Below are 12,142 nucleotides of genomic sequence, written 5' to 3'. Positions count from 1 at the left end.
TGATATTTCTTTGGGATTAGGCCATGGGATCCTCCCACCATCTGGTGCATTTGCAAAATGTGTTGACAGGCACGTGTGTGCAGTGCAGGGGAGTTTCGCCCTGGGTGAAGAATGATAGCGGGCCAGCTCAGATGTCTTTGCTGAAGCAAAGCCTCCCTTGGAGTCAGCTGGGGCATATGTCCACTTGGTGCAGATTAGCTTCCCTTTATTGAAGTGAATAGGCCCCCCCAGTCCCCAGAAGGTATCCTTCAGCACTGCTCCAGCGATTGCTATGGGAATATTCTGATGGACAACAGCAGTGAATCTGGCCCTGGATAAACAATAACTCACACCTGTCACCCCTTCGGACTGGCTAGCTCCTCGAAGCTTCGTCTAGCTCAGTCAGGAGTTACGCACTGGAGCAGGAGGCACTGGGTGAGGTTCCCAGGCTGTGCTCTGCAGGAGGTCAGACTCCACGTCCGAATGGTCCCTTCTGGGGTTAACAAAAACCTTCTACAGAAAGGGATCATTTCACTTACCACCAAAATGCAGCCACCTCTGGGGTAGAAGAGGGCAGCTGTTTAATACCACATCAAGGTTTCCTCCAATTGCATTTTAAAAGCGTGAAATCAGCCTGTCATCTGACCAGGTTTGTTCTCATCCAGCTCCAGCTGGAAGGGAGGCCAGCAGCCCACAGCACCTTACCTCCCCAGCTCAGAAAAGGCTCCCACCAGATCCAGAGCCACCAGCAAGCTTCAGAAAACCCAAAATAAAACAGCACCATGTAAACCCAGCAGCTTCCTGCCTCCAGCTCAGGGGCTTCCTGCTTCTGGCAGCTCTTCCCCATGGTCCCCTCCACAGGCCAGCCACTTCCTACGGCTCTCCTTCCTACCTCTGCTCTTTCAGCCTTTATAGGCATCACCTGACCCCTTCCCAGCTGGGGGTGATCATTCCGGCCCCCCCTAGCCCCAACTACAGTTACCAAGAATTGAGGTTAAGGAAGCAGCTCTGACTCGGGATGCCAGGCTTCCTGTATGAGTTTGGACACATCATTTAGGTCCAGATCTTCAAAGGTATTTAGGTGCCTAATTCTCACTGAAATCACAGGTGCCTAAATACCTTTGACAACATGGGCTGCCATTGCTCTGTGCCTCATTTTCCCCACCTGTAAAACGGGGACAGTCGCACTGCCCTGCTTCACAGGGGTTTGGTGAGGACAAATCCATTAATGAGTGTGGGGTGCCCAGATATTAAGCCGATAGGGGGCCATGAAAGTACCCAGGATTTATAGTTTTAAACCTGGTGCTCTGACTAAATTCCAACTTGGCTGCAGTCTTGAATAATGTTGCTGTGTGCTGTTAAACAGCTGCCCTACCCCACCCCAGAGGTGGGCAAAATGATCTCTGGCTACAACGTGGGATGAAAGGTGCCACGTTACTGAATTTAAACCTAGTTCCACAAGCCGTGATTTCCCTTTTCTCGTTGCCAGCTTGGATGTGGAGAAGGAACAGCTGTGCCTGTGTATTAAAGAAGATTAAATACCGACATCAGAGAGTTTACTTCTTATAAACCTTCCTGCAGCCCACATTACAAGCTGCCTCTTTGCATTGCTTTGTGCACATCTCTGCATAAGAAGTGCTCAGCATCCATGGGGCTTTCGTTATGCTGATCCTATTTGTCTGAGACTTCCTTTGATTTTCTTTTCTTTTCTTTTTTTTTATCTGTGCTTTAAAACTCTTGTGGCATTCCTGTGATTTAGCTTAGCTCCCCTAGCATGTCACCTGTGTCAAGCCAGCAGGTTTACAGTGATTGTACAGAGAGGAAGAGATGCCTGGTGGTTAGGTTGCTAACCTGTAATGTCAGGTCCTGACTCAGAAAAGTCACTAAGCACGGGCTAAAAGGTCAGATTTTCTCCATCCAGATGTCCCAGCTCTTACAACTGGGGCTGGACTGTCCGGAGGGCACAGGCCACATGGAAATCCAACGTACGTATCTGAACATCTAGCCTCACTTGTGGGTGCGAGCCCTTTTGAAAATCCTGGTCTCTGGGTAAAATCCAAGTCCCACACACAGTTCCCATTGACTGGGGACCTGGGTTTCACCCGTGGCACTTCTCTGAACTGGGGCCTTTGTCCACGGGCAGCACAAAGCGAGTTGGCTTGGCTGGGGGCCGTCTTCGATGAATCCCGCCCAAGAGCGATGAGGCCCCAAGCCCTAAACAAGTTAATTCGCCTCATCAGCATTTCCAAGCTTCTGGGATCAGTTCCAACAACTTGAAAGCTCTGACAGCTGACCTGCACCTGCCTGTACCAGGTACATCTGTGGCCTCAGGTGTGTTTCTTTTGATGTTTCCACAACAAACCAACATGATAACCACCTAAGCCCACTAGCGTGTTACCAACAACACGAAGGCACCAGGCCTACTACATGCACGCCACTTCTCTGGCTGGCTGTCTAAAACGCAGAGCACAGAAAACACCATTCAACGGCTTGCAAACTACTTAACAGATCATCGATCCTGGATGCAGCAGCCCCCTCGAATGTAGCAACCCGAATGTGCAAATCTTTAATTATTTAGTCGACCAACACCCTGTAGGTAGGGGGGGTTGAATACCGTTTTACAGATGGGGCAACTGAGGCACAGAGAGACTAAGCGTCACTCGGGAAGTTTGTGGCCGAGCAGGGAATTGGCTCCCCAAGGTCACAAACACAATTTGACTGGTGAAATTAGTGAAATCCTCTGGCTTGTGTTATACAGGGGACCAGACTAGATGACAAAATGCTCCCTTTGGCCTTAAAATATATGAATTAAAGTTTCAGGTAGGCGCTAAACCCTGGACCATCCTTCCTCATCTCTGGAGCACTTGGCTTTTTAATGCTTCAAACTGTATTAATTTTAGGGATGTCCCTCAAGACTCTGCACAACACTGCTTGCCACTGCCTCATCTGTTCTCGGGCCAGTTTACAGAGCCCAGTTAGCTCGACTGATGTGCGGCTTGCCATGATACTGACATCCGTTTAGAAGAGGCAACCGTTCTACAGCGACATATGTGGTCTCAGCGGCTCGTTTGCTGCTGCCACACCATGTTTGGGCAGTCTAGGAAATGAGGTTTGGAAAAAAACAGCCTGTCTGGGTCACTGTGCACAATGAAATCGTTTCCTGAGTTTGTCTGTGTGGTGGCGATTTTATCCGTTTACCCAGAATTGTTTGAACAGGTTTAACTTGGTAAATCCTGGTCTCAAACTGGAAAAGCTGACTGCTCATGGGGAAGAGTGGATCATACCAGAAAGGTCTAAGAGTTGAAGGGGAGAACCATGGTGCCATAGGAAATTCTGACAGATCAGATGGCAGGAAGATAAAATAGATGGGAAGGATCACTGAGTAATGATAAGAGATAGAGGTAGAGCAGCATGTAGTTAAGAATTATAACTGATCTGAACAAGTGACCATGGGGTATTGTACACGGACGTCCAATTCAGTCTAATGAAATTAGAGCAGGGACGTGCAGTTGTTAAGAGATTTTTTTGATCTGCGTTTGTTCAGTGCTGACTCATTTTGGCTGCGGCTCGTCGCTACACCAACCTACCCTACACAATGTGCAGTCAGAGGAGAAACAAAAGAAAGAAATTGGGAAGTGCCTACACCATTGGAATGTCTTTTCATCTTCCTCATCCCGGCAGAATCAGGAACTGTGGGTTGGGACAAGCCTCCTTTTAAAAAAAAATGGTGACATATGGCAGCAGCATATTGTAAAAACAGTAAGTTTTAGGAACAGGTCTCCCTGCTGATCTGCCTCTGTTATTAAACGGTTTCTCTAGGAACGGCGGCTTTGGTGAGAATAGATTTGTGGATTAGCAAAGTGAAAGAATTAACGGAGGTTTTCCGTCTTGTTTACATAAGAGCCCAAGCTCTCGCTGGTATAAGGCAAAGCTGCACCGGGGTCAGTGGCTACAGCAGTTTACACCACCGGGCATCTGGCCCATCATTTCATGAGCTGTTGATAAAATCAGATGGTAAATTTGCAGAGACTAGTCTCCATTCCTCAGACACCTGAAATCAACAACCTAAGAAGAAATCCCGATGTCAGCATTGTTTCTTTCTTGGGATACAGTTAATTAATTCTTTAAAAAAAAAAAAAAAAAACAACCCACACAATCAACTGGATTAGATAACACTCCGGAGAATATCTAGCAACAAATCTGCAGTGGGTGAAAATAAACTGGTCTCGAGAACTGCTACACCTCTATTAATATATCTTTGATATTCCACTCACATTAATTTAACATTCAATAACTATCCAATCGAAAAAAAATGCATGGAAAGCTGCCATAAATGCACTGAAAATAATTTACCATGGGGAAAAACATACCAGCTGGTTCTGAGCTGGTTCTCCCCTTCAGTCTCCTGCTCTTTTGCTATACATTCTTACATTATAATATTCCTTCGTCCTTGTGCCAGACTCTGACTTCTGTGTGCACAATTTAAACTGGTTCTGGTTCTCCTACCTGGAGAGAGGCTGATCAGTGTCACCAGCAATAAAGGGAGAGAGGGTTTTTTGCTGGGCACCTCCATGTCTTCACTGCTCTCTGTATGTCTCTGTGCTGATCCTGATAGCAGAGGCAGATGCTGAGAGATGGGGAGGAGCAAAACGACATCATGGTACATCCTCTAGGGGTCTGTGCATGCAGGAGCTTAGCACCGTTATTAATTAACTGATTATTTATTGGGACATGATGGAGCATGCAGGGCACTGGTTAGTGCGTCCAAAAAATTATAATTGCTTCTCTCTCGGCAGGATTCGCAACATGGCCCTTCCGCCAGGCGGTCGAGTCCTTGCTTATAGCCGAGTATTGAGTCCTGGCTCGCTAAGGAATCCTACTTCAGGACAATTAAATCATCACCTCCCCAGATTCAAATCCCCCTGGAGCAGGGGCATTCCTGCTAAGTCCTGTGCACTGTCTCCTAAGCTAAGGTCTGGCCTGTGCACTGGTTTAACGATGTCTGTGTGTCAATCAGCCCTAACGAGGTTCCACAGGGAAACACCAAGAATGAGGGAACCCAGAGCCCGATCCATCGCTGAAAACCTTCAACTCACATTGACGTCAATGGGAGCTAAAGACTCTGAGGCCCCAGATCTCGAAAGGGGTCTCGCCCCCGATCTCCCACGGGAGTCAGGCAGCGAAAGGACCTCGGAGGAGCTGGGCCTCAGGACTTTGTAGGAAGACCTCAGAATCCTGCAGGATCCTGGAATGACTGAAGACAAAGGCCAAAGGTCCAGGGCCGCCGTCACTGTGAATTCATTTATCGCAGCGCAATGGTCTCACCACCCTTCTGAGCTGGTGGCGCTTTACGCCCACTTTCCACAAGTGTAAAAAAAGGCATAAGACACAGGGCAGCAGAGAACCGGGCCCGTCAAGGCCCTGCAGCTGCCAGGCCTGCAGGGAGCCAGAGATCTGCATGCTGATCGTGTGCGACTGTGACGAAATCAATTCCGTTTGACCCCTGAGCTCCATCATGACCTCTGGGCAGCTGCGGGAGAGAACAGGGTGGTCCTGCGAAGAGACTCACGTGCCAGAGAAAGGCACTATCCTCCAAAGGGGGACCCAGTTGGGCTCATCTACGTACCTGACTTGCTGTTCTGAGGCACAGAACGAGGACATCCAATATCTTTCGGGGGGGTGGGGAAGAGGTGGCTGGGACGCCTGTTAACAAGCATCGTCATCAGCCACAGCAACAACCAGCAACGAGAAAGGATCTTGAGCCATGGACAATTGAAGTGGGGCCTGGCCCATGGCAGCCGATGGAAATGCTCCCCACGACAGGTGCAAGAGTCACCGGGGTTTGGATCAGCCCCTTGAACCAAAGCCATCTGGCTGGCAATCTGGGCCGGCTTATTTGACTCCCAAGGAAGTGAGTAGAGGGTCTTTCCCTGAGAGTTGGCCCCTTCAATCAATGGGAGTTTTTCCCTGGGCTGAGGCACTTAACTTAGCCAGTTTCCAGCACCCCTGCTCTCCTAGCGATCCCAGGATATGCACGCACCTGCGGCCAGGCCCTGAACCCCCGTTCCTGGTTGTGCTTGGGAGCTGCCGTCTCTGAGAGCTGGGTGTTTCATGTGAATGATCAGCATCTCCATCGACCTCTGTGCAGTCATGCTGATTTGCACCAGCTGGGGACCCGGCCCAATGCCTCTCCCAAGCTGTGGCCGGTGGGATGTGCTAGAGATGCGTGCACTGGACTGGAATTGAAACGCGAGGTTTCCAACCACCTCGTCTGTTGGGGAAGTAGAAGGCAGATGAGCTACTCAGAGAATGGAGAAGTATTTGCACCCAGGGCTTTTATTATAGACCTATTCAGGGAGCCAAATTCTGCCTATAGGCATGTAGCCCGGCCAGCAACCTTGTGCAGTCCAGGCCAGGACTCAGTGGGGCCACGCTTGGCAGGACACACTGCGAGCTGCAAGGCCAGAGAGAACCACAGGGTCTGTCTGTGCCCAGCAGCCTGGGTAAAGAATCTCCTTTATATTCATCACAGACTAGCCCTGAGTCTTCTCTACACAGAGGGTGCAATTTTCATTAACTCTTAGGAGGGTTGCAAATGTGTACCTGCAGGCAGCACTGTGCCCAAACTCTCCTGCTTAGACAACGCATCAGGCCCAGCTTTCACCGAAGGAGGTTGTTGGCTGCCAAAGCCATGGAGGGAGGCAAGCACCAAACACACGATGACCACACACGGCATCAGCCAGATGATATTCAGACCCATGGAACAATACTGGATGAACTGGTCTGATATGATTCACCAACACTGCCAGTAAATAGGACAACAATGAAAAGGAGGGGTCACAGCACGACCAAACACCGGACTAGACAGAACCATCAGTGTTAACAAGAGGTGTGTTTGGGGGGGAAGGGTGTCCAATGGATAAGGCAGTAGACAATGAGACCCAGATCCTTAAAATCAACAGGAGTGAGGTGCCTACGTACCTCTGAGGATCTGACCCCGAGTCAGATCCTGGGTTCGAATTCTGATTCTGCCAATAATTTGTGAGCCAGTTGTTATGCCTCATTTCCCTCTCTATGAAAGGGGGACGCTAAACAGAGCTTGTCAAAAGTTTTCCTTCTACTTCTCTTTTTCTGCAGAATTTGGGTTTTCGACTCTATGAACGTTTTTGAAGAAAGCATCTGCTGTCCTAGAAACATTTTGGTTTTTCATCACAGACCCGAGAAACTCAAAGAACAATGTTTTCCCAGCCCAGGACCACACGTATTTCAGACTCCAAAAAAAGAGTCTCCATTTTCTGCTGAAAACGTTGATGAAAAGGATTCCAGCCCCCTTTCCGATGACATTTTCCAGGAGGGGAGAAACCCCCTTTCCCAAGCAGCTAATAATAATCTTGGCCCTCGGTAGCAAAGAGATGGCTGAAAAGAGGGAAGTGTTGCTGACAAGAAGGAACGATTATTTTTTATTAAAAAAAACCAAACCCTCAAGGCGAAAAAACAAAGGAAGAGCTTTGACATAAGGGACTGTTTTGTTTCAGAAGGACAAAGCAGGGGGAGGTGAAATGTCAGGTGTTTCCTATTCAGCAGTTCTGGAAATTCAAGGAAAAGGATTCACCTATTCCCAAAAGACTAATTAAGCCATTCTCCAGCTGAAGCACCTTCCACCAGAGCATCTCAAAGCACCTTACAAATCCTAGGGTAAAATCCGCCCAGGAGCAGATGGCTGGCCTAAGATCTAGACACCAAATAAGCTCGTGCAGCTGCCCAAATATTCACAGCAAAGAATCCAGGACAACCCAGTGGCTTCGCATGAGGCCCCTGGTGAATCGTCGTGAACCTTGAGCAAATTCACAGGAACTCTGATTTATCTGCGGCTGGTTCCTGGATGGAACAGCTGAGGACTGAGTTGTGCAGAGTTTGCAAGTATTCCACTTGTGAGACAGAGGAACTGAAAGCTGCTGATATGAAGCTAGGAGCCAATGAGTGGGAACCACCTTCTTCCAAAACAGCTGAGGGAGCAGTTTAGAGAGAGGCTGGACGGCACATAGTAAATTTCCCCAGATTCATCAGAAAGGCAACGCATGGTTCTAGAAGGAAGTGAAACCAGTCACGGGAAGGCTGATATCCTTCTGGCAGCTGACGTGGGTACAATTCTCCTTGGGGGTCATTAGATCTCGGGAGGGGGGGGTCGTGTTTGGACCAAACCACCGATCCTGACTAGTCCACGGGGCTTCTCTTCCCACATCAGCGCAGCCACTCCTTAACACCTGCCCCTACAGTGATGCCTACAAGTGAGCCGGACCCAGGAGGAGGGCAGCTGGGGTAGATAGTGATACATCATTTACAAACAAACAAACCCGGTGCCAATAAAACGGGTATCAATCATTGCCTAGCTACCCACAAACCTAGACGCAATGGCCAAAAGGGACTACTGTGGCCATCTAATCTGACCTCCAGCGTAGCAAAGCCAGAGGCTTTTACCCAGCAGTTCCTGCACTGAGCACCCACAAGTTGTGGGTGAGCTAGAGTGGGTCTTGGACAAATGCAGCCAGTCTCAATGTAATAACTTCAAACACTGCACCACATCCCTAAGTAGATGGTTCCAAGGGTCAGTTACCCTCTTAAAGACACGTATCTACTAGGAATCGGCGGTTAAGTCTCGGGTGTTCAGGCACTTAACTGCCATTGATTTCAATGGGAGGTAGACACCGAAATATCTTTTACGGTCTGGGCCGCAGTGCCTCAGATGCTAACAGCTGTGAGGCTCTGCTCTGGAACCAGCAACCTACCCGTGAAAAGCTCTGCGGCCCGTTGCCAGCCCCCAAGCTCTCTAGCTCCTCCACCACCTGCAATATCAATCAGTGAGTCTCATGCAGAAGGCAGCTTGTCCTACAGGACCTGAGCCCTCCCTGGGTGACTGAAATCCCACCTCTAGTGAGTCTGTGGAGTTTCACCATTGATGTCCCTGGGGCCAGGATTTCCCCCCAGTTGTGGCACACAATGGGTTAAAACAAAACCGAATGGGTAAGGTGTGAATAGGGCCTAGAGGGCCCCAGTGAAGAGGTGGGGCAGGGGAATTAGATCCAGTGCAAACCCTGCCCTTGCACGGGAATGGGCTCTTCCCACCTTGCTTCAGTCTCAGTGGTTTTGCTTCTGCCGGCATCTGGAGGCCGAGCGGCAGCCACTGTGCCCCTCACTCTGCATTTGCAAGCGGAAGAGCAAATCTCGATCCCAGCAGATACCAGGGGAGTAGGATTCGGCCCAGAGGAAATGAAAAACATGCTCCAAACAAGTGTGTTTCCATTCTGGGGGCTGCCAGTGTGACTGGCACAAGACAGCACAGGGCTGGGGAAATTTGGCAGCTGCTGCGTCCCGTCAAACCATGTGAGGGCCACTCATGACCCACTCTCCGGCCTGGATGGGCTGGAAGGAGGCACATGAGTTCCCATGTGACAGACGTTAGTCACTGGCTTCCCCACAGGGCTTCCCAGGAGAACACGGTGGAGAGATTGTGTTGGAGACAACACTGTTCCATACAAGTCAACAGATCTCCTGCGTATAGGACGAGTGTGGAACTATCTGTTGTGTGATAAGAGCTTGTCTACATGGGGAATTGCCAACAGAACTGTAGCTGTGCCGGTATAACACCCCCTGTGGACACACTGTGCTGGAACAGAAGTGACTTTATTCTGGTGTAAACGACTCCCTTCGTTACACATTAACAGCCTATGCATCCGATGAGAAAGCTCATGCTCAAATAAATTTGTTAGTCTCTAAGGTGCCACAAGGACTCCTGTTCTTTTTATAAACAGCCTGGTTCTCATTGATAATGAGGCCCCTTTACAAGGCTCTGGAAACCTAAAACAGCCTTAAAGTGAATGGAACTATCATTTTTACCCATTTTAAGGCTCCTTGGTGTGGCCAGAAGGGTGCAAATGGCCCTGGGGTATGTCTACACTACGGTGGTGGGGCCATGCTGCTGCAGCGCTGTAATGCCGACCATGGTACTGGCTGTTTCCAAATCCTGGCAGATACTTCGGCAATGGTCATATAGGTACCTAGATTGACAGACCATCAGCTGCCCTCTCCATGGTCCGAATGCAGAGTCCGCTGTGCCCTCCCCCGCACCATGCCTGGAACAGCTCAGCTCTGAAGATGCTGCCTCGTTCTCCAGTTCTGCAGAGATCATAGGTTGAAACCCACTGCGTTAGAGAGAGAACCTTAAGTCATAATGGAAATCAGACCACTTCAGCCAACCAGTGAGCAGGGCTTTGAAGATGTATCACTAGATGCATGAGTCAGTAACTGCATAGCTAATCCCAACTCAGCACGATACTCTAATATTAAAAGTACTCTCAGATATCCGGTACTTTGATTTCTCTTTACTGTGGAGAAACAGCTCCTTTAGACAAAGCTTGCTCGGACTATTCTCCGATGAACAGGGGCATTTCACTGGAGATTCTGGGGACCATGCTACACCTGGGGGTGAAATCTGGACTCCACAGAAGTCATTGGCAAAACTCCCACTGACTTCACTGGGGCCAGGATTTCACCTGATAGCCTGCTCCCCCCGCCTCCCCGTCAGCCTGACCACCTTCTCATCAGGCATCTGCGACACAAGGTTCTAGCCCAGCCGACAGCTTTACGGCATTTTTCTGTGCAGCAGGTTCACAAGGACCACGGCACTGATCTCGAGTCCCAGGAACAGCGCCCCAATAATGGCTTTCCAACGGCAAGGACTGGGAGCTGCTCCTGCAATGGGGAAAAGTCAGAGTCAGGGGGATCGGACTGACCAGCCTGAATCTGCGTTCGCACTAAGACCCCTTTACTTCGTGCTGGCAGTGTAAAGGGGCCTGAAAGTGGGAGCGAATTCCAGCTTTGCTCACTGCTTTGGCAGCGTACGTATCGCTCTGTCTGGGGACCTGGTTCTCCGGTCAGTTACGCTGCTGTAAATCAAGAATAGCTGCACTGACACCAGTAGAGTTAGCATAAAGCTGGTGTAAGCGAGCAGATAACGCCCTGCTGATAACTCACCTCCACTTTGACAGATTTTCTGCAGGTAAAGAGAAATGTTTTTCTGGTCCACGGGGTTGCTGGCCATGCAGGTGAAGGTAGAGTGCAGGGGGTTGGGCTGCAGAGACAGGTGGAGGGTCCTGCCATCAGGGCTGAGCTGGGAATAAAAGTGAGGTCTCTCGAGTCCCAAGTTGGTGACCTAACCACTAGACTGCACTCACTCCCCGAAACAAAGCGTCAGGTGTTGTCATCAATACAGAGACAGGCCACAAACCCCTCACCTCCACTGCGGCAGATGCTTTGCAGGTCGAAGGATATGATCTTCTGATCCACGGGGTTGCTGACTGTGCAGGTATAGATGGCATTCAGGGAGCTGGGCTGCAGAGACAGCTGGAGCTTCCTGCCATCAGGGGAGAGCTGGTGACGACCTGGATCCAGCTCTTGGACTGGATTCCCTCTCCCCCAGGAGATGCTCACATTTCCCTTCCCTGAGCCCTGGCACTGCAGCGTGATGTTGCACCCATCCAGCGTGCTGGCGAGCAGCTGACTCCGGATCTGGGGCTGTGGCACTGGCTCTGTGTTCAAAGACAAGCAACAGGAATCGGATACGCTCCAGTCACCGTGATAGCTGATCCCTGCTGCTCAGAGCCCCTACATCCCATTCACCCGACCCCGACCCAGGGCAGATTGGAAGTTCCAGAAGGGAAGAGAGTGACTGAGCGCGCCCTTAACGAGGCAGAAATTCCTCGAATGCAGGAGTTCTGAGTATCAGCGGGGTAGCCGTGTTAGTCTGGATCTGTAAAAGCAGCAAAGAGTCGTGTGGCACCGTATAGACTAACAGACGTTTTGGAGCATGAGCATTCGTGGGTGAATATCCACTTTGTCGGATGGATGTCGGATGCCTGCATCCGACGAAGTGCATATTCACCCATGAAATCTCATGCTCCAATATGTCTGTTAGTCTATAAGGTGCCACAGGACTCTTTGGAGTTCTGAGTGTACCTCAACAGCGCGGACCAGAAGATAGGCAACTGTAGAGCATAAACACAGAACAAAAGACACTTCCCCCCCACCATGAGCCTGCCATCTCTTCTCTCCGTCTTTTTCTTTTATTCTTCACCACTTGGGGCAGCAAAAAAGCTGGAGCCGGCCC

The 12,142-nt window shown here is 50.0% G+C and overlaps 1 protein-coding gene across 10 annotated transcripts in view; it reads right to left on the bottom strand.

The window, feature by feature from the left end:
• The window catches only part of LOC116831794 (SLAM family member 8-like), a 61,796-nt gene that overhangs the window by 11,027 nt on the left and 38,627 nt on the right, over positions 1-12,142 (bottom strand). Inside the window, exons 1-2 of one of the 10 annotated variants that reach the window (XM_032792058.2) lie at positions 5,606-5,659; positions 4,486-4,606 (exon numbers count right to left, since the gene is read on the bottom strand). The exons of 6 other annotated variants lie outside the window; for them this stretch is intronic. In XM_032792058.2, the coding sequence (XP_032647949.2) occupies positions 4,486-4,552 (67 nt within the window). In that variant the 5' untranslated portion in view covers positions 4,553-4,606; positions 5,606-5,659. Of the gene's footprint in view, positions 1-4,485; positions 5,457-5,605; positions 5,660-10,326; positions 10,729-11,010; positions 11,145-12,142 lie in introns of those variants that run through there. 3 more of the 10 variants (XM_075071054.1, XM_075071053.1, XM_032792061.2) reach the window with 3 other exon arrangements.

Source organism: Chelonoidis abingdonii, chromosome 11, assembly GCF_003597395.2.
Source record: "Chelonoidis abingdonii isolate Lonesome George chromosome 11, CheloAbing_2.0, whole genome shotgun sequence".
NCBI lineage: Eukaryota > Metazoa > Chordata > Testudines > Testudinidae > Chelonoidis > Chelonoidis abingdonii.
Note: the sequence above shows the minus strand (reverse complement) of the source record. Positions and strands in the feature narration are given on the sequence as shown.